Source organism: Bufo bufo, chromosome 10, assembly GCF_905171765.1.
Source record: "Bufo bufo chromosome 10, aBufBuf1.1, whole genome shotgun sequence".
NCBI classification, from domain to species: domain Eukaryota; kingdom Metazoa; phylum Chordata; class Amphibia; order Anura; family Bufonidae; genus Bufo; species Bufo bufo.
Window position 1 is genome coordinate 25,916,929 of NC_053398.1, and position 23,486 is coordinate 25,940,414.

The following is a 23,486-nucleotide window of genomic DNA, read 5'->3' on the forward strand; positions in this document are numbered from 1 at the left end:
ACAGGCCCATCTGCAACATCTGTGGGCAAATGTGCCGTAGGAGAACCTGTATGCCTCCATACCCAACTGTACCTCGTCTTGTATCTAGGTGGCCCAACAGGGTCCTAAAGCCTAGGTGGCCCAATAAACGTATCCTTTGACTCTAATATTATAATCACTTACATATAGCATCATTACATTCATTCTATTCCAACAACTTCTTGGTGTGTATATAAAAATAAAATGATGATAAAAAAATAATATACAAACCTCTTACATATTCTTGTAACTCTTAAAAGAGAGACTCAGGCCAGTTATGCGAATACTATTTTAATAGTTATATAAAAATGCATAATGTTGATGATGATGGTGCCCCATTTGGGCGCCAGGGTTTGTGAACATATCTGCTTAGTAGAAATCACTAGAAGTCCAGGTGCTTCTTGCCTGCGGCGGCAGAGCCACATCCTGAGCTCAGCAGTTTGGTCGACCCTGCCAGATCCTGTTTGCTTGAACGACTCACTGTGTCTGACAAGTCTGGAGGCAAATGTAGTCTCTGCGGAAGGAATGGGAATGAAAATAACAGAACACAACCATTATTAAATGTTTATTTGAAGTAGCTCTCCCGTCTACCTTGTTAGTCATTTAGTTTAACATGCTGCATAAATATCTCTGAATCTCTCCTAAACCATTTTTTGAAATACAATTTTCACATTGGGGTGGGTGGGGGGGGGGGGGGGGTTCCGATGTTCATTTCAATGAGGGACTACTAAATGGTGAGATTTTACTCAATATGTCGACCTCGCATATACTACTGAATGTATCCTTCCTCTTCATTCCTCTTGACTCCAGATATACTCAAGATGAGTGTTGCAATATAAAAAAAAATATAACACTTCAAAATGTTTTCTCAAGCTGAACATCTCACGTCAAAAATCTGTACATAGTCCTATAAAGGTCCCACTGTAAAGGTAAATCATATTATCACATAATAATCTACACCCCAGCCATGTGTGGACATATGCCACTAGACCTCCATATAGAAACATGGAGATTCAATCATATTGATGAACTAGAGAACCGCTCTCCACTTCGGCTGATTGATGGAGGTCCGAAATACGGAAATCCCCAAATTTTATGCCAAACACCTAAATAAATCAGCAAATATTTGTTGCCTGTGACCACCGCCAAGTTTTGTCATATTATCTGAGCAATACTTCCAGTAAATGCAATATTTAGATATATAATGAACACTGTTACTGACACGACAGCTGTTAGAGCTCGAGATTATTAGATGGAAACAGCCAGCATGATTGAGGAGGAGACCTACATAGTGAATTAAACAACTGTCACACTAGAAGGGTTTTAATTGTATGAAACAAGAATCCAGAACAGATAAATGTAATATTCACAAACCGAAAATGCCAGATCTCATACTCACCATGTAAATTATATATTTTTTAAATTCAAAATCCTTTAGCGTGATACTCGTGATAATATGTAATTACAATATCCTGTAATCAAGCATTTTAAAGGGGTTGTGAAAGAAGGGGGGGAGGGGGAGCATACTTTGACATCGCCGCTTCCACAACGATGACCGGCTCTCCTTACGTCATGACAGATTGTCACATTATGCAAGGGGATCCAGTCTCCGCACCGGCATGATTTGCTGCGGTGATGTCAAACCGTATGTTAACATCGCGGGAGTCCAGCTGAGCATCGCTAGCCCGAAGGAGAAGTAACCGGGTGTTGGCATCCAGAAGCAGTTAAGGCTACTTTCACACTCGCGTTTTGTGCGGATCCGTTCAGATAGTACATCCGTCTGCATCCGTTCAGAACGGATCCGTTTGTATTATCTTTAACATAGCCAAGACGGATCCGTCCTCCATTGACTTTCAATGGTGTTCAAGACGGATCCGTTTTCTATCGTGCCAGATTGTGTCCGTGAAAACGGATCCCTCCCCATTGACTTACATTGTGTGCCAGGACGGATCCGTTTGGCTCAGTTTCATTAGATGGACACCAAAACGCTGCAGGCAGCTTTTTGGTGTCTGTCTCCAAAGCGGAATGGAGACAGAACGGAGGCAAACTGATGGATTCTGAGCGGATCCTTTTCCATTCAGAATGCATTAGAGCAAAACTGATCCATTTTGGAGCGCTTGTGAGAGCCCTGAACAGATCTCGCAAACGGAAAGCCAAAACGCGAGTGTGAAAGTAGACTTAGTCATCTTTCCTTTACAGGTCTGGCAAAGTGGTGGTGCGGGGGAGTTTGCCAGCTACCCCCCCCCCCCCACACATTCTGGCACAACTCCTTTAAGGGATTGAATGTAGACTGGAAACTGTGAAGTTTCCCATGTTATTTTTAGTGTGCACCCAGAAAGATATCAAATAGAAATGTATTTTAGGTCATGTATTTACCTCCAAATACTAGGGTGCACAAATGAATTTGGTATAAGACACTTAAATGGTTTTCCCATTAATAATTATATTTTATGTAATGCCCATAGCCTGCTTCCTGAGAAAGAAGATTCATACTTATCTGCTCCACACTGCTCCGGTCCTCCGCTGTCTCCATCTTCTGGTCTCTGCACTGATTACATACGGCTGGTCATGGGCACGGTCACATGCACCGCACCAGCCAATGACTGGCTTCAGAAGGTCATGTGTCCCAAGAAACATGATACCGCTGAAGCCAGTCATTGCTGGAGCGGTGCATGTGACCATGCCATGGCCGGCAGGTATAAACTGAAGATGGAGACAGCGGAGGACTAGAACGGTGTAGAGCAGGTAAGTAAGAACCTTCTGTTTTTCAGGAAGCAGGCTGCGGGCATTACATAAAATATAATTACTACTGGAAAATACCTTTAATGTTCTACATGAGGTGTATAGCTCATATATGACAGCACGCTACAATTCTGTGGTGGCCAAATTATGATCTATGTACAATCGGGTGATACAGGCACAGATAGTACTGCCTCGGTCTCTTCATGAAAATCATGTAGGCATGGATAGTACTGCTTCTGTCTCGCTTTAAAAATGATGTATGCACAGATAGTACTGCCTTTCTCTAGCTGAAAATGATGTAAGCACAGATTGTACTGCCTCTGTATCTCCATGAAAATGGCTCCTGTTTCTCCGTGAAAATGATGTAAGAACAGAAAGTGCCCGTCTCTACTTTAAAATTATGTAGGTACAGATAGTACTACCTCAGTATCTCCTTGAAAATTATGTAGGCTCAGATAGAATGACCTCTGTCTCTCCTTGACAATTATGTAGGTACAAACAGTACTGCTACATAATCTGTCTCTCTTTGAAACAGTACTGGCTACCTGTCTCACAGATAGTACTACCTTTGTCTCCAACTGAAAATTATGTAGGCACGGATAGTACTACCTCTGTCGTTCCTTGAAAATAATGCAGGTACAGATAGTACTGCCTCTGTCTCTTCTTGAAAATGATGCAAATATAGATAGTGCTGCCTCTGTCTCTCTTTGAATGTGATGTTGGCATTGATAGTACTACCTCTGTCTCTAGCTGAAAATGATGTAGGCACAGATAATACTGCCTCTATCTCTCCTTGAAAATAATGCAAGTATAGATAGTACTACCTCTGTCTCTAGCAAAAAATAATATAGGCGCAGATAGTGCTTTTTTTTTTTTTACTCCCCTTGTAAATTATGTAGGCACAGGTAGTACTGCCTCTGTCTCTCCTTGAAAATGATGCAGGTACAGATAGTACTGCCTCTATCTCTCCTTGAAAATAATGCAAGTATAGATATTACTGCTTCTGTCTCAAGCAGAAAATAATATAGGGACAGATAGTACTTTCCTTTTGACACCCCTTGTAAAGGATGTGGGCAATGACACTACTGCCTTTCTGACCCCCTTGTACATTATGTAGGCACAGATAATACAATTTCTCTCAACATGTAAATCACATAGGCACAGACAGCACTGTCTCCCTGTCTCTCAATGTAGATGCTGTAGGCATAGACAGTGCACCCTCCATAAATCTGACTGTAAGACAATATACGCTGCAGCTTTCATATATTCCTTTAGTGATAAAAAACTGCTTGATATGAATTGAGTGCCTCATCTCAACCACTCAGTAAGTGTTAGGCACAAGGCTGTAGGGCAACATTCAACTCTAAAATCTTCACTCGATCAAAATCTTCATTTAAACTCATAGACCTGTTTGTCGGTTACCTATATTGGTTTGCATAATATAGTCACTATGCACCAGTATATACCTCTTCATGTATTGTTCTGTCTGGTCCACTGCAATTTTAGTCTGTACTCTAATATATTTAACCCTCAAACATACCTTTAGACATGATTAAAAAAAATGAACAAAACATTTATCAAAATGAAAAAAATATACACATTTAATCTTTCACATTCTGTAGGTCTGACTTAATATTATATTACCCCCCTCTTCATTTTGGGGATAGTTTACTGAACAATCCATAGTCCCGTGATGTGACTGCAAGTTTAAATTGGCGGTGATGGGTAATAAGTAGGAAGAATGCACAGAAATGGACAGTTGCCATGGAAACCCATGCAACAGCAGACTGTCAAAGTAAGTGTCGCTACACTGTCCGGCTGCTGGAGATGGATAGCACTGTAAATATATATTTTTTAGAATAACAGGGTATCCGATCTCTAATAGATCATGAGCCAGTAAACAAGGCACAAGACACAAATGCAAAATGATATTCCAGCTAGAATTGCGCACACAAATCCATCCGATACTTGTAAAAAGGGGGTGTAAAAAGCTATTTGAGAAGACCATTAGTGTGTGATAGAGAGGTTATCTCATCTCAAAAACTCTTTCCAAATGCTATGTCAGGGCATATGGCTGTCATGTGGAAGGAGTCCTCCGGCACCCTCTCAAGAGCCAGGGGGCGGAGAGTCACTAACGAAAAGTGTCTCTTTCTCTCTGATTTATCCGGTAGTCCATGTTTAGGTCAACAGCCATTCCTTGGCATGGCCACATGTTCCCCGTAACAGCCACTGAAGGGGAAATGAGCGATTAATGACTTCTAAGTTCTGGTACCAAATTAGTAACCCTGTTGAGTTGAGTAAACTCCTTTTTAATTTAAGTATTTTACTTGTATGGAATCAAAAGTGTGCATGCTAGTCCACCACTTGGAACTTAGTGGAGTTCCGCCATTTTGGCAACTACCAGTTTAACATTTTCACCAAGGCTCCGTATAGATGTCAAAGGAAACAGGATCTGTCACTCGGATGACTGTTCAAGGGCTTCTCTACTAGAGGAAGCCCAGCTAAGAGTTATCTTTTAGACATGCAAGTCCACATCAATATTCTTCATGAGCTTGGACTCCCCTGGTCCTCCATATGAAAAGGGGACCAATACATGAAGAGTGCCTAGATCCATTTTGCAATATACAGGTTTCTCAAGTTTGGAAAGACAATAGTTTCCCATTTCATCAATATCTGGTGTCATTTCTACAAAAATCACACCCAAAAGTAAGGTAGGTTAAATGGTTCATATTAGCTTGGCTACCAGTTTGGCTGTTTTGAGGACAGAAAGGATATACTTGACCTGTTGTAGAATAATCTCTATGTACTTCCTCACTCATGTCCGATATATTAAATTCAAAGTAACACATAGTTAAGAGGTTCACTCAGAATGCAAAATGAAAAGAGAAAAAATAAATATACAAGAAATTAAGTTTAAATATTTGAGGTAAATTCTAATAAAACTTGAAAATTTAATTTACAACCAAGATCCTCCATAATGCAACCTTTGTGAGTCCTATCTCTTAGCATGCAGTCCAAATAATTAGGGCAGTGAGGTTTACTGTACTTTACCTCTCATATTTTCACTCAGTTCGTGTGCAGTGCAGCAGAAAATGTGTTTTGTGCAGGAATGAAAAAATGGGAAAATGGAGCAAATGTGTGGCTTGCCCCGGGCTCAAAAATGCCTTGTTCAGATATGACAGCTGAGACCGCAGCAGGAGAATAACAGGGAGGAAAAAGAGAGCAGAGCGAGGGACGGAAGGGTGCAAAGAAACCACAGAAATCAGTTAAAAAATATTCTCGAACCATGGAATGAAGAGACCTAGAGGTGTAAATGAAGATATAACATAAAGCTGAAAAAAATATGCCTGGGGTGGACAAAACAACAGAAGTTTTAGAATGTATGACTTTAAAGAGGTTGTCCACCCTAAAAGCCACCAACTCCAATGGTCAGAAATAATCATCTGTCCACTGTCCCACTGTTCCTGGTCGCTTCCTGGCTTGGCGCTTGGCTGCAGTGGTCACATGTGCTAGAACAGTACGTCACTAGCTGTCACATGCCGTTCTTGCACATAGGACTGCTAAAACCAGCTTAAGCACCTCTCCATAGCACTGCAGACGGCCCCATGGAGGCAGCGTGACGTCTGACTCCTTCGAGTGCCGAGCCTCCCTTCACGCCGGCCCGGAAGCATCACGTCGCCTAGCAACAGTCTGCATCACAGGTCACATGATCGGAACGACGATCATGTGACCCTGGGTGATGTAGTTCTTCCCCCATTAGCGATGGACTCAACCTAAAAGCGATCATTGTGTATGTCATGTATCAAAATACTTTTATGTGTATAGCCTGTAAGCCCAATGTGGCAGTGGATATATGCATATGCCTCACTTTATTATTTTGCACATTTGTTCCTATGACCCTAGTTTGGGGAGGTTTTGGGGTAACGCCCACCTTCCCTCTGACCTTACTTGCATGTGACCATTTGTGTGTGTATATATATCCAGCATGTTTGTTCAATTGTTATGCAACATTTTTCACCTGATGAAGGGGATTTTATCCCCGAAACGCGTAGTGTGTTTGCAATAAATACTTTTGAAGATTCAGCATTCACATCTGGTTGGTTTCTTGCGCCGAGGGATGCTCCTTCCTTCCACTTTATACTAATCCTTTGTGTGGGCCTTGGCACGCTCATCTGAGGACACCTGCATCCGTGGCTGCATACCTACCTTTCAAATTGGGGATTGAATTTATCTCCGACACGTCTACAGTAGTGTTGTGCCTATATATGCACAACCCCTTAAGGTGAGCCCCCAAAAATTGAAGTTTATTTCAATTCCCAAACGTTTTTACACTATGGTGCGCCCTGTTTTTCTGTCTATACAGTAAACAACCTGCTTGTACACATGACTTGTGAATGGACTTTTTATGGGATGTATAAACTGTTACAATATTTCACTTGTTGCTACTGTTCTGTGAGCACAGATCCCGGCTTCTTGTGGGTTTGGATTTGGGCCGTTGTGTTCAATGGAGTTTCATGTATGCTAGTGTTGCCACAGGGTGTGAATTGGTGCCATTTTGCCTTGTATCTCGAGTTAACGTGCTAGAGTTAACTTTCCCTGGGTCTGTGTGTGCACCTATTTGTCTTATGTGTTTATTTGTCCTGCCCCTGGTTGTGCAACAAGTTCTGTCTGCCTAGTTTCTCCTAGTCCTGTTTATATTTGTTCAGATTCTCTTTACTAGTTCTGGGTCTGAATTCTGACCTAGGTTCCAATTGACATTCCCCAGTATCTGTTCAATGAATTTATATGTATTCTGTGTCCTGACCTTGTCTTGTTCAGTCTGTGGTCTCTTGGTCTTGCATGTACTCTGCCAGCCAATTTTCCACCAGGTTCTGTCTGTGTGTTTTGCCTGTGCCTCCGATGCGTTGCACTGGAGACTCTGATGCCAACTACTCCAAGACTATTCAATGAGGTAGCAGCCTGGTGGCTCCGCTGCAGCAAAGTCCAGATTCCTGTATAGGGGTTAAAGGGTGAAAACCAGGGGACCTCTGGTATAACACCCTCAGGACTAACCCGAAGTCAAACTGGTTAGCTGGCACAGTGATTCCACAACCAATGTCTATAAAATAAACTTTATATACATGTACATATAATAATAATAATCTTTGTTTATATAGCGCCACCATATTCCGCATCGCTTTACAATTCAGAGGGTTCATGTACAAAACAAAAGACATCACAAAGTTACCTGCTAATGTACAACTGAAACACTAGAAGTGAGGGTCCTGCTCACAAGAGCCTACAATTTATGAGGAAGTGGGGGCGACACAAAAGGTAGTTGATTGTTGTATGAAGTGGTCCAGCCAGCTTTATACTAAAAGGCTGTCTGCTGATGGATATTTGGCTTGGCTATTTTTCTTCGTCATGTCCCAAGGCTTGCTAAAAAGTCAGACTTTGACTCAAAAGGAATACATTTCCAAAAGGTTGTGCTAGTGAGATAGTTCTTTCCTTGGGAGATACCTCTTTGCATTTTATCCCCGCCATGCAGCACTGCCACTAAGACAAATCTCAGCAATTCATCCATTAATCTCCTCCTTCCCTTTGATCATATTTAGCTTCATATTACAATTAAATGTGAGAAGTATATGAATAACCCTTCTCTGTGTGTTCCTCAAGATCATCCACCCCCTCTTACTCTCCACTGTCCTGTGAGACAACCTTTCAGGTGCCTCCCCCCTATGCTCTGTAGGCAACAGGAAAAAAAGACTAAGTCCCATCCCTTGGCTAAGCTCTGTCTCCTCAGCCAGTGTACTGTTGGCTCTGAGGGGTGGGACATTTGTAGTTACGATCTCCTCGGGGCTCTTCCTGGCCTCCCTGAGTCCCTTACATTGAGATTAAGCTACACTCCTCCCTGATAAGTGATCCCATGAGTGTAGCGTCGGATATGAGGTTCGCGATCTTTAATTAAGGTTTTATATCTTTTTTTATATTATTAGAGATTCCTCACACTTATGAAGTTCCTCTTTTATCATTGTATTTTATTATATGATATCTTTCATTTTACCATCAATCTTTCAAATGGACCATTTTCTTTTCCCACATGGACACCCCCCCTTTAATTTTGGCGCCTTCTGCACAAGGGTATATATATCCAAAATCCATATATTGTTTTGTATACAATCCTGATCTGATGAAGGGGACCTGCTGAATCCCCGAAACACATTGTTTTTTATATGCATTTCATTTTATTTAAGGGTACTTTCACACTAGCGGCAGGACGGATCCGACAGGCTGTTCACCCTGTCGGATCCGTCCTGCCGCTATTTTGCCGTGCTGCCGGACCGCCCCCATTGACTATAATGGGGACGGGGGCGGAGCTCCGGCGCAGCACGGCAGTTCGCGGTGAGAGACCGCCGAACTAAAAAGTCGGACATGCAGTACTTTTAGTCCGGCGGCCTTTCGCCGTGCACTGCCGTGCTGCGCCCCCGTCCCCGTTATAGTCAATGGGGACGGAGCGGTGGTCCGGCGGCACGGCGAAATAGCGTCAGGACGGATCCGACAGGGTGAACAGCCTGTCGGATCCGTCCTGCCGCTAGTGTGAAAGTACCCTAACTAAGAAAATAAAAGAAGAAGATCCTTTCCTATGCCGGTTGTTTATGTTTTCTTGCGCCAGAAAAGGTGAACAAATCTGAAGTTGTATTTGTCCTTTTAGGAGTTTGGGCACCTCTGCCTCAAGGCAATCCACCTTGGCAGCATACCTGACACCTAGGATTTGCATTTAAACAAGCCTACAATAGCGTTGTGCCTATTCCAGCACAACCATATAAGGTTATCCTCCATTTTCTTGGAGTAACATTTTTTTCCTTTGGACGAATTTACCCTATGGTGCACCTCTTGTCTCTGTCAACACAGTGACCCTTTGCCTGCATTGCTTAACAAATCAATAGGCATGGCTAAAGAGTTATCACAGGACCCAACGAGCCATGTAACAAGTACATTACAGGGATGGCTAAACTGGCCATACCCTTTTGATAGCTGTTGCTAAAACACGTGTTTGTCGCACAGCTAATCCTCCATGCATGGAGAGATGGAAGTAGCGATCCCTTTACATGGGCCAACTGACAGGCAGTCATTGAGAACAAACCGTTTGTTGTTAATAACTGCCTTTCGTTTAGCAGAGGGAGAGCTGCATTTCCATACAGCAATCATCCCTTCCCTATGGTGAACAGTGATTGCTAGTGAGATCATTCCTCCCCATACAGACATAAGACCCCTTTGCATTGCTCGAGCATCGGGCAGATAATCGCTAACAATCGCTAATCATCATTTGCCGGCAGCAGATCATGCCGTATTAACTCTGCTGCCAGCAAACAATGATTCAGTATGGGATCGAGAGATAGCATTAGCGATAGCTCATCTTCATACTGTGGAGGAGTTCCCTTATATACATGCAGCGTTCTCCTTCACTGACCAGCAGACAATTGCCGTGAAGGTACGCTTCCTTCCCGACAATCGTTTGCTCAATTGACCAGTGTAAAGGGGCCTTTACTGTTTGTCAGCAGAGAATCTTTGTTTAGACACGGCAATATGTTGCTGACAAATCATAATTATATGTGACGGTTGGTCATTCATTGGGTGATTGGTGGGAAATTTACAGGGGATAATTATGAGGAATGAGTGTTCCATGAAAGCTGGTTCCCAATAATTGCTACAATCCCTATGTAAAAGCCTTAAGTTGCTGTCAAACTACTTTGGTGCTAGCTGAATCTCCCTATAGGCCAAAAGGATCAAGCCAGTTAAAACCCAACATGATTAACAATTCCTTCCTTCACCCAATATCTGCCATTGGGAGAAAGTCAAGAAGTGCATTTGATGGTCATTAATTATTTATCTAATGTGAATGACTGGCTTGATAATCTGTATATGTATAGTGAACTTATCCTTTACGTTGTCCATCTCTGTGGAGGTATGATATGGACCTGGCTGCATGATATGAGCCAAGCAAAAAACTTTGACAATCGCATTCTTGTTTTCAAAAATGACAGCTAGAATCTGAATGCCAATTTTTTGAGACACATGACTGCACAGTTAAAAAAAAAAGTTCCACATGTCAAGCTACAAACTTACGTTGATCCAGAAAAAAAAACTAAATGATCAATCTTCAAAAGATGTACAAATTTTCTAAGAGTGGTAAAACGTTTTCCTTGGTCCTCTACTGGAGAAAATATCTCACAATCAACACTGTGAACATTCTACAGCTACATCTATTCAGAGACATCATGATTCCTATAGGAATCATGCAAAGTTTGTTAGGTCTCCCCCCACTTATCTTCCATCATTGGTATCGCTGGTCTCTTCATATGGCAGAGAGATGCTATCTCAGATTAGTGAGGCCACAACGTCTGCATTACTTATAGTTTTGCCCCCAATTCTGTTCCAAAAGCAGCACAGTGGCTCAGTGGTTAGCATTGATGCCTTGCAGCGCTGGAGTCCAAGGACCAAGTAAAGCATCTGCATATAAGTTTGCATGTTCTCTCCGTGCTTGCATGGGTTTCCTCTGGGTACTCTGGTGTCCTCCCACACTACAAAGACATACTGATAGAGAACTTAGATTGTGAGGGGGCAGCAAGTGATGATAATGTCTGTAAAGCACTGCGAAATATATCAGCGCTATATAAGTGAGTAAAATAAATGTGAAAAAACTCTTCCTAAAATAGACATCTTTCAGAAAGTTCAAAACTTTACAGTTCGGAGGATAAGCTAGTATTTTTGCAAAAGCTACTGCTAGGATATCACCAGGATATGACGTAACATTATGACTGGCGGGAGTTTGAAGTTTGGGATCCCTGCCGATCCTGAGAACTAAGGGACCCCACCCATCAGGAAATAATGACTTAAGCTCTTAGACACCTTAGAGATGGTTCCAGACCAACAAATTTGAATTCTTAATGATGGCCCTTTTGTTTGCTACTTCTTATGTAAACCTTTGCCGTAAAATGCAGCTCCCTAATGCACTTTTATAGGAACGAGACTGAAATAGTAAATCATGGGAATGGAAGTCCAACATCTAAGAAAGTGCAGCCTGTTCTTTAACGCAAGCCCAATTCTCCAACTTCTTCAAAAACATACGTCTATGAGTAGAAACTAAGTAAAGGACAAGCATCTTCCAAAAAAACGAAACGACTTTATAAGTTCCTTCGGAGGTAGAGTCATTTGCCATCCTTTGAGCCAGCATTAAAATTGTAAAATGAGGTCACAAGTTGGTTCCTTCCTATTACCATAACAGAGTATTTCCAAAACCATAAACAGTTTTTCATGGCGGTGAATAAAAACAGATTTTGCTGGGAAACTGTTCCTGAATCTAATAATTATCCTCTTCATCCTCTTAATTCAGTCTCAGTGTTTTGCCAAGGAGTGGGATGGAAGCCAGTAAGAGTCGTCAGGAGGATTATTCTTATATGAGTCTCTCATCAGGAGGCTTAGCAGCCAGCAATTACCAAAAAGCGGCCCTTTTGATTTAAAGGGAAAGTTTCAGAAATGGACTAAAACGCTGAATAATGCACATGATTAGTAATTTGTAGCTGTAGATCAGGGGTTCCCCCTCGACCAGAAGTGTTTGTTGAAAAAATAATAAAAACGACACCTGTGGGGAGTTTTAGTATTTTATTTTTCTCGGGACTCAATAGGCGTTGTATAAAAACTATTACAGGGCGAGAGGGACCCGGGCAGCCTCTGTAATCACCTTCAGAAAATTTATCTGTATATTCTATTGTGATAGCGCGCTGAATAAAATCTTTTCAAGCTGCAGCCTTTATATGATGCCCTGGATTTTTAAATGAAAATGGGGGTCAAATTCTCTCATTTTCCTTACAATGGAGTGAAAAGAACAACTGGCCAGTCTTGATGGCCGCACCAGAAGGTGATTTGATAAAAGACAGACTACGAGTGAATGCTGGACTCAGATCAATGCCTTATTGTGAGCACTCTCTGAGACAAACGAGGACTGGCTACGATTTAAGCTGTGTAATTAAATTTCACACAATATGAAGCAGCAAATGACATGTAAATTATGAATGGCCGGATCCTTACTTTCCATGACACTGTTAAGTAAGGGAGGTGTAAGTGAACCATTAGATTATACCGAACTGCCATAGACTTTGAAAAGCTTGTCTTCTTGAGCGTACACAGACGGCTTTGGCAGAAGCGATGTACTCTGAGACTATTTCAAACAGGGTCGGAACAATAAGTGACCAGCCTTTGATTGTGTTTGTCCACCTAGGTATAAAATAGACATTATCGCAATATTGTACTGCACACCAAGATGCTTGGTTACTACCTAAGTGAGACATGACATGATATACTCAACTTTGCCATTGTTTGAGAAGCTGAGTACAAAAGGAATTACTTAAAGGAACTTAACCCATTCAGCCTTTTTTATTCCTTTTCCTTTTACTAATACAAAAAGTACCAATTCAAAAATATAATTTTTTTCCCACCTGCCCAAAAATCTGAAAACTATTTAACCCCTGGTGTAGTATTTGGTCTTTTAGTTCAAAGGTGATTACAGAGTTGTCGAAGAACACCTTTAACTATGACTCCACAGCATTCCCTTCTTAATGAGGACAAATCCTTTTTTTCAGTTAAAGCTTAAAAAAAAAAAAGAGGGGGAAGCCGGTACCCTTTGCAAGGCAGCTCATTAAAAATGTGGAATGCTGCAAGAGGGCTCCCTCCACATGCAGTCTCTTTCTGGTTGAGTAGGGATCACAGGCTACAACATAAATGTCCCTCTCTTCTCAAGTACTTGTTTTGCACCCAGGGCCTCAGAGAAAAGAGACACAACTTGTTAGTCAACAGTAATTTCGAAGGATGGAAGAGGATTTGGAAGTGGGGGGTGGGGTGAAAAGCTAACATTTCATCTTCCCTGGTGAGACCTCTTTGAAGTAATGCAAAAGTATCGGCCCTAAACACTTGCCTTAATAAGGTTGTGTAAATGTCCAATCCCTGGCACTTTAAGGGGATAAAAAATTCAATATATTATTTTTTCTTTTGCTTAGATTCAACACGGGCCTCTTGTAGCTTTCAAGTACTCAAGCACCCACTTCAGACGTCTTAGCCGTTCAAAACAGTAATGGTGTCAGTGAACCTAGAATACGATAAAATCACTTGAAAGGTCCCGCATTAACCCTATGTGTTTGCACGTTTTTACATAAGTCTCTTATCAGGTGTGGGAAAATGTGTTTTGTTAACATTTTTAAAATACACCTCCTTAAAAGAAGTCTGATCTGCCAGATGCATGCTACAGGGCAGGAGAAGATTGCTATGTAGATTTATGGGAAAAGATTTAGTAGAACATGAAAATTACCGATCCTTTTTCTTGGGAGTCCAGGGGGTGGTCCTAATCAGTGAGTGACAGCTTACTCTGTATGCATGATTATACCAAGACAGTTGAGTAGGACAATCCACTGGACTCCTTAGGTCAGAAAAAGCAGATGTTTAGATCAATAAAGTACAAGTTATAAAGATTTTTCCCCCCAAAAAACTATATATCAAGCTGCTCAGTTCCTTCTGCTCTATAACACGATGCCTGCAGATTGGAGTGCACATTCAACGCATTTGGGCATTATTCAGTGCTCCTGAGGGGCATATAATGAGCCATAAAGCATACAGAGCTAGAAGTCAATCACCAATTAGGACCACCCACTGGACGCACAGAAAAGTCTTCAATAAGTTTTAAAGTTCTGCTAAATCTTTTCCAACAAAGATATATATGAATCTTTTCTGATTCTCCTGCTCTCTCCTGGCAGAGACCTCTTTAAGGAGAAGTATTTTAAAAAGGTAAACCAATAACAGTTAAAAATACCCACACCTTATAAGAGACTGCAATGCAATGTCCTGAATCAACCTTGACAATTTTCTCCATTAATGCTATCAGTAAGCATATCCATATCTGGAATAGAGTGGAGCAACCATTTTAACACGGGTGCTGGTGCTGTTTTTGATAGTTTCGTTTTTATTCCCTACACAATAACTGTACTTACCACCTGGAATATTTTTACCAAAGACCTACCCCCAAGTGAGTCATGGATTCCATGTATATTGGACGGATGGTTGCTAACAAGCCAGAAACAAATAGTTCTTGAATTTTAGACTTCTATAGAATTCTGGAATTAGTCACAGGGACAAAAAGCAATGACTGGCATGGTTCCAAAGGCAATCCTTTTCCTTTTTGGAGTTTGTATTTTAAGGTTTAAGTACTGCAATGATGTAATCTGGTGTGTGTGTGTGCATGTGTGTGTGTGTGTGGGGGGGGGGGCTTTCTGGTTTCAACTGTATCACCATACGATAACATCTATCTTTTCCTTGGTGATGGGAAGAACTACTCACGAGTGCATCCCTAAAGCTTGATAACACCTACGTTGCTACTCTATGTAATAGAAGGACACAAATGACTATAAAATTCTAGTTAATAAGAACTAAGGTGTCACTTACTAAATCATATGGCGTATATCTGTCACAGATTGAGGTTATTTGCGCCACAATCTGTGACTTTTCCCTGCTCATGCCAGGTCTAAAAAAGGGGGCGTGGTGTGGGCGTGTTTTAGGCGTAGAAAAAAGTCTTAATTTAAGCCAGAAAGGTTTTCTAAATGGCTTGTCTGTGAACGTCATTGACAGGGTATACATTTATTGTTAGGGATTTAAGACTTTCAAATAGTGGCAACAACTATTCTTAACAACGACTCAAAAATGTCAACATAACAGGTCAACTTTCCAACAGATATCTGCTTTTGTTGTTCATGCCTGTTTGTGTCATAAAAAGGTGTTGACAGATGGCAAAAAATGGGCTAAATTCATCTTCTTAAGTCTATGGGCAGCTTAGGGGGTTTTCAAATTCCAATACTAATTTCGGTTATGGCTAAAAAAATGTTTAACCAAAAAAAAATAATAATAAATCACTGGCTTATTCACTGCTGTTCTGTTCCAGTGCCGAGGCACCCATCTATGCTCCTTCTGGTCCCTGGCAGCTCCCATCTATGATCACTTGCACTGCTACAGCCATTTACTGGCCTTGTGTCTCGAAGCAGCACATGACCACAGGAACCAAGTGGTCACATGCTGCTTGGGGACACACCACTACTGGGGCCAGTGAATAGTTGCAGTGTGCACATGACCATGGACAGGGCATCACACTTCCGGTCTGCCGGGGCCGCTGTGCTGCAACGGGGCGGCTGTAAAAAGGAGTGACACTTTCCAGCCAGAACTAAAATTGGTTTGGCCATCAGGCAATCCCTTTAAGGGATAATCGTTACCAGTGAAGACCAAAATTGATAACTAAATACTAAAACAGTAACTTTCTATTAAAGGAACAAATCCAGGAAAATGTAATACCCTGTATTATGCCTAGTTTGAATCGCTGCGCTATGCACCGCTCTCTGAGCCCCGGCATTACACAGTGAACAAGTTTTTTCCACTTGTTCTTTAACATCCATGTGATCAGTATAAAAAGTTTCATTGCAGCCACTTCACAAAAGTCTATCAATAAAAATAACTTGCAAACTTGTAGAAAACTTTCTTGAGAAGTACAACTGAAATCAAGCAATTATATTAGGCACTTAAGCAAACAAAATTTTGTAGGGGGGAAGGGGGGGCTGTTATCATTTCATTAATTCAACACCTGCAAAAGTCAAAGCTTCAATATCCCAAAAATACCTAAAACTATCAATTACACCAGCATTCCTATCTCTTATCATTTAGTGTAAAGTATGGATTCTTTTCTATTCTTTGTGTCAAAAGGGCCGATAATTAAAATTTGATGTAAACATGACAACTATATCAGCTCGGGAAAAATACAATCTCTGCATTCATAACCAGTGAAGCACAAAACACAGAGAGAAAAATTACTATCATTAAAAAATCCCACTTATTGAGCAAGTTCCCCGACTGTTTCATGCCTTATGTGTCACTATGAATGTAATATTAAATAATAATAGTAATAAAAATGGGGAGAAAGTGAGTTTTTGAATCTAAATGATGTTTAGTGCGGTTGGAGATGCCAGTGTATGTTCTTCAACAAAATGGAGGTCAGCTGCCTAGAGAGTTGATATAAAAACAACAAACTATCAAGATTCAATTGTGTCAGGTATGGACTTAATTTATTTATCACCTATTAATGATTAGCTGCAGAGGAGAAATATAATGGAAAGTAAAAGAAATATTTTGACCAAATGGAGGGGGTGGGGGTGGCGTGTACTAAGCAAATTGCGTCAAAATTTTGTTGTGCCATAATAATGGGAGGACTTGACATTAGCCAAATATATTGTTTTAGAGACTCTTCAAACTTAAAGAGGTTATCCAAGTTCTCAAACAGCCCCCCCATGTGCCGGGCCCCTCACAGATAATATACTTACCCTGCTCCCCGCTCCGCTCCTTCTCTCTGTACACGGATGCTAGGGAGGCTCGTCCTCGTCTGCCATTGGCTGCTCCTTTCCCCCCGAATGTTTTCATCCATGTAGAGATAGAAGCAGCAGCGGCGGTGCAGGGACTAGGAGCGGCGCCGGGAGCGGGGTAAGTATATAACCTGTGAGGGGCCCGGCACATGGGGGTCGGGGGGGGCTTTTTGAGAACTTGGATAACCCCTTTAAGCATTGTAAAGTGTCTACAAAAAAATGGGCGGCTAAAAGAATATGACATCCACATCTCCTTGGTGAGGTTCTGACCACTTGGACTACCCATCAATCATGAGAACGAAGTGGCCATCCATTCGTATTTTTAACATACACTGCTTATCTATTTTAGTGGGCACCTTGTGTTGCATTGAAGTTAACCCCATTTAAGTGACCAGTGGGTGTCTCGAAAGCTGGATTACCACCATTCATGTACCGATGGCATATGATTTTTTTTTCCATGTGCAAAAGCATTAAATGAATATTTATTAATATTTAATGTCCAAGCCTAAACTGACCCTTAAAATGATTTAGTTAATGAGCTCCATGGATTTAAATTAATTATATTAAGTACACGTTTCACTGCAGCCAACAAGAGGAGTCTGCACCAAGAGTTCACACATTGTTTTGGTCATGGTTACGGATCACTGTTTTGTGGATGCATATTCTTTTCCCAAGGAGCATTGCCAATAATATGCAATACCGTAGCAAACTTCCAGTAAGTCTCCATACAGGACTGGTCTCTTTAAGGCAATTCACCACCTTGCCTAAGGTGGATGCATCATACATTTATACACTCGTCTTTCATGGCATGTCGAGAATTACATTTGGTGGTACTTGCTTCTGGTGTAGGCAATATTTCACCTGGCATTATCAGGTGCTTTGGCACATTACAGAAACCTCTAACCGAAATGGGTTAGCCAAATATTGTTGCTAATTGGATACACAGCTTTACGGTTATAGCATATAGAGGATTCATTGGCTCCTTTCAGTATGAAAATTGATGAATTATAAGGAACGATAAAGTCTACTGCCATCCAATAATACCATTCCAACAAGGTCTTCTAAGAGCCTTGCCATGACCCTTTGGCCATGCTTCATGATAAGAAATGATGATTGAGGAGAAGTCCTCCACTGGTCTTTTTTGATCTCTTCAACGAGCTTCAAAGTTGAATCAGTGGCTTCACTTTGGAAAATGACATTGCGACCTTCAACATTTCAGGATTAAAATTGGTCATAAAAAACTTTTTGGAGATCTCCAAACTAGAAGGTACTAAACAACCAAAAACTTGTACATAGAACAATTTCAGGTCTCCTAACATCTAAGTCTTTGTTCTGCTTGATTCCGTATCAAAAGTTGCAATGAATTCAAGATTGGAGAAATGTTTTAGGTGATGTTATCCTCACGTTGAAAATATCCTTTTACAGGTCAGAACTGTGAAGGCTAAAATATTGTGTTCGTTCGTAAGCTGGAATGAAGTGAGTTATCATACATAGAATATCTGGAAAAACAGCATCAATTATATGATTGAAGTTAAATTGTTTGTATACCATAATGTGGGATCAAGGTGGCGCTACAGTTCCAGTCACAAATACTGTACATACAGAAGTCTCAAATTTGGAAAAAACAAAATTATTGGTACAATGAAACCATTGCATTGTGATGAGAAACTGGGCAGCAACTGGTGCCTTGCAACGCTGGAGTCCTAGGTTCGAATCCGACCAAGGACAACATCTGCATGGAGTTTGTATGTTCTCCCCGTGTTTGCGGGGGTTTCCTCCGGGTACTCCGGTTTCCTCCCACACTCTAAAGACATACTGATAGGGACCTTAGATTGTGAGCCCCATTGGGGACAGTTGGAAGCTAATGTCTGTAAAGCGCTGCGGAATATAGTAGTGCTATATAAGTGCATTAAATAAATAAAAAATAAATACAAAACACTTGAAGTCGAGACCTTATAGTTTGCATCTACAGTTGTATCTACATCAAAACACACATGAACCTACTGATTTATTTAGACAATAGTGAACATCACTTGTACATTGCGGGAGCTAATTGTAGATATTGATGCCCTGGGTGCCCTGGCTATAACTTTACACAAGCCCTCAGCATGAAGCAGTGAACAGACAAGATGGGGTTGTAAGCAAGCATTAGCCGCTGTTAGCTTCCCTAATCACATCTATGGGCTACAATGGATAACCTACCCCCCATGAGGGTACAGTGACGAGGGCACGGCAAAGTCACAATGCACATCACTTACACACTCTGTCTTTACTTTGTTTTGTTTAGCAGGTCAAAAATATGGGGCCTAAGAGCCTTATTTTGCAGACAAGCATCAAAGATTCGCAGCTCAGAGGGGAATCTATTGTTTAAAGCAAAAGCATTAGTTCCTCTTTAGCGTCATACTATATGTCCTGCAATTAATTTTACAACAAAGATGCTGGTCCTGACTGGGGTGGGTGCTATAAAAGAAGCTGGAGACTCCTGAACAAAAAAAAATATAATTAGTGTCATAGAAGATATGATAAGAAACACAAAAAAAAATTAAATAAAATCAGTTCTCCATGGGATAAAATCAGTCTTGGAAGCAGAAACACAATTTGTAATGATAAAGTTATAACGCTTTACATAGAATAAGAAATTACATAAAGTAGCTTGCTTATTGTGTTCATCTTAAAGTTTTCCTCCCCTTTTCATGGATAGAGATTGAATTACACCCAATCCTATTTTTGCAACTTAAATGTAAAACATCCTTAAAAGGAGTCTTCTAACAATAAGAAAACACCTAATGAAAAATAATATAGTTTGCAATATACTTAACTCTTCTGCTTCCTTGACTGCTAATATCCGCATTTTGATAGGTCCATAGTAATGTTGCATGACCACTCAAGTCAATCGTTGGTTGACAAATGATTACACGACAATCACAACATGGAGTGAAATCAATGGCAGAGGAACATGGGAGGTTCTCAAAGGAACCACTAAAGGCAGTAGACTAGAGAAATACAATAAGAAGTATAGTTTTATAGGTTTTTTTTACCACTTTCAAAAATTGCCATTCAGTTTTGTTGTGTGCCCACACTGCCTAGACACTTCTACGAATCGGTTATGCAAGGTTTTCTACAGTCGAATATTATCATTAAAGGGGTTGTCCAGATTCAGAGCTGAACCTGGACATATTACCGCTTTCACCCAGGCAGGCCCTCTGACATGATCATCAGATCAATTAATTCTCCTTTGCCCTGTGCTGAATTGTGCAGGGCACAGGCATTTTCTGGAGATCCGGTGATGTACCGGGCTCTCCATGGGTAAGCTAGGCGGAGACGCCTACCAGTTAGCCCGGTCATGTCAATGGCACTAATGGGCGGGCTTTAGCGCTGCCGTAGCCTGCCCATTAGTGCCAGTGATGTCACCGGGAACACTGCTAGGCGGAAGCTTCCGCCTAGCAGTGTAAAAAATATGAACAAACAGCCCTTGCCCTGCACAATACAGTGCAGAGTAAGGGAGAGCATCGGAGCCTGAAATGCTTTGATGCTCATATCAGTGAGGATGCCTGTGTGAAAATGGGGATATGTCCGGGTTCAGCCCTGAACCCGGACAACCCCTTTAACTGGAAGTTCTTAGATCTCAGTCCAAAATCAAAACTGGGCCTCCCACCTATCACCTGTCATTTATAACACTGATGTCTTCTCTTGTGACAGAGGTCTGTTTGGGCATCTTCAGAACCAGAGTCAGGGTAAGATACAACCAATGTTATGTGTCAAACGCATTAATAAACGATGCACGACTTCCCAATTCACAAGATAAGAAATTTGACCTCGATGAAAACTGGATTGTTACAACCACAAATAAATCAAAGTTGTGGTCCTGATATTGAGAGGATAGTTCTCATGGTAGGGAAAACTATTCTTATGTATGGTCAGCTTACAAAGTAAATATAATAATCTATGTTAATGTGCAAAATGGACAAATAGCCTAAATGTGGATGAAAAAAATACATTGAATATGCCTAGGATTAACCAAAAAACGATGACAAAGTAACTCAACAAACAAGATATAGAGTCAAAAGAAAGCTCTAAGAAAAACTGCATCCTTGAACCAAGAGTACACTTAGTGATAATGTATTTCAACCGGCACAAAGGACAGCTATGTATATTCTATGTATAATAAAACAAAGGCAGTCATTAAAAAGGTTTCTTTCCAAAGAACAAGCTATGAATGTGAGGGACAATGGGAATGGTGACAAAGGGCAGCCTCTACAATGGAGGCACTTAAGAGAGGGTTTTCATTAGATAACTTCAAAGCCTTACACTTTGCAGCCTATTCATGTCTTCTTAGCGGTGGAGAAGTTACCGTAATGAAGTGGAGTTGAAAGGGGATAAAAAGGAGTGAATTTAATTTATCATCCCAAAAAAATAAAAATACAGTATGTATGGTAATTTTTGCACATTAAAAATATTAAGCATAAAAATGAAGAATTTAGGTTAAGGAAATAATTAAAATACTTTGAATATTCTTGAATATCCAATAGATCAACTTTTTGAAGCAATGAAAACAACTAAAAATATTCCTTGAAGTCAAAAAAGGTTTTCTCCACCACATAAATTGATTTTATCTGCATGCTAGTGGCTTCATTTGTGTTGACACGTTTGTGTTAGCAAAATCCCACCTAAAACAACATTAGATGCAGAATTAGCCCCCAGGACATGCTAACGTGTTGTGAAGATGATGTCCCTACTTAAAGATGGGAGTGTAAATCGGCTGTTCATCCGCTGTATCTCATGCACCTGCATTTAATAACAAAATAAACCTTGAGAGCCAAAACAATATGTGACAGAAATAATCAATGAGTGCATATTCTAGCCAGTAGACAAAATCTCCAACATTTCCATGTCAACATTAGTAAATACAAGTAACGTTGGTAACTGGCGTTTTTTGGGGCATTGCTTGCTGTAAGATCAAGAAAGAATCTTTGACTACCTTAGCACAGCCTATGGAGTCTGATCCTTTCTTATCAGCAAAAATCTTTGGATTAGAACCTTTTGATGCCAATTTTGTTTGTGCTTTTTTATTACTAGAGCTATTGGATTTTCAAAAAAAAACAAAAAAAACTGAATTTATGAAACTGATAAGAGAGGTGCATCTCACAAATCTCTATTTTGAAAAGGGAGATTGTTAGGTCCAATGTGGAAATGAGAAGACTCACAAAGCAAAACTAGAGCGTGCCACCTGTTTTCTGTGAAGACTCACAAAGTGGCCTCTTTTAAAGGAACACTAGACCGAGAAGTGAAAGATAAAAGTAAACAGGAGATCAATTTGCTCAACTATTAGGCCTCTCACACATTAGAGAATAGTGATGTGTGCTGTCCATGGTCTCCACAGACCGATCACGTATCTATTGACTTTAATGTGTGTGCTCACACATCAATGGTTTTCCACAGACCATGGGTCTGTGGTGACACCACGGAAGCAGTCCCTATTTTGGCATTGATGCTATCTGTGTTTTGTCCTTGGTTTTCACAGACCATTAGTAGGAGATTGTCTGGAAATTAATTTTCAGCCCAGCAGTGTATGTGGAATACGGATGACAAAAAATGGACAAACGGATGGACCACACACGGATCCTTCATGGACATCTTCCTGGATGAACCACTGACCATCTTGTCATGGATGTCTTCATGGACATGGATGTGTGAAAGCGGCCTTAGTCTGTCTGCAATCTCCTTAGTCTTGTAGAGATTCTGCAGAACATGAGATCATTTCTTGCTGATCTGTTCCTTTTTCAGCTGGTAATTGGCTGAAGGGGCAGGACTTAATCTTTTTGTTCTCCAGCAGGTAGGGAAGAGGAGCCAGATTCTAGCTTCAACCTGCTGTCTTACAGTCAGGTACAGGACAGTAAGGAGGAGGGCAGACATGGCTGAGCTCCTCCTGGGACAGAAAGATCTCTCTCTCTCTATATATTTCTCAGTTTTAGGGCTCATGTACACGAACATATTTTTTGCCCGTGTCGGTTGCGTTTTTTGGTTTTTTTCGCAGCCCATATGCGGAACCATTCACTTCAATGGGTCAACAAAAAAAACAGAAATTACTCAGTGTGCATTCCGTTTCTGCATGGCCGTTCCAAAAAACAATAGAACATGTCCTATACTTGTCCATTTTGCGGACAAGGATAGGGATTGTTACAATGGACCCGCAAAAAAATGATGCAATACAGATGTCACACAGACTTTATCCATAGGTGCGGGTCGCAGAACGGGCCCCCAAAGTGAACAAGGGTCCACTGCGCATGTACGCCGTATTCTCCA

The 23,486-nt window shown here is 41.0% G+C and overlaps 1 protein-coding gene across 3 annotated transcripts in view; it reads right to left on the minus strand.

Moving 5' to 3' along the window:
* Positions 1-217: 217 nt before the first annotated feature.
* The window catches only part of ELP4 (elongator acetyltransferase complex subunit 4), a 261,945-nt gene continuing 238,676 nt past the window's right edge, over positions 218-23,486 (minus strand). The window contains exon 10 of one of the 3 annotated variants that reach the window (XM_040409516.1): positions 218-532. In XM_040409516.1, the coding sequence (XP_040265450.1) occupies positions 401-532 (132 nt within the window). In that variant the 3' untranslated portion in view covers positions 218-400. Of the gene's footprint in view, positions 533-12,864; positions 13,015-23,486 lie in introns of those variants that run through there. The other 2 variants (XM_040409515.1, XM_040409517.1) reach the window with 2 other exon arrangements.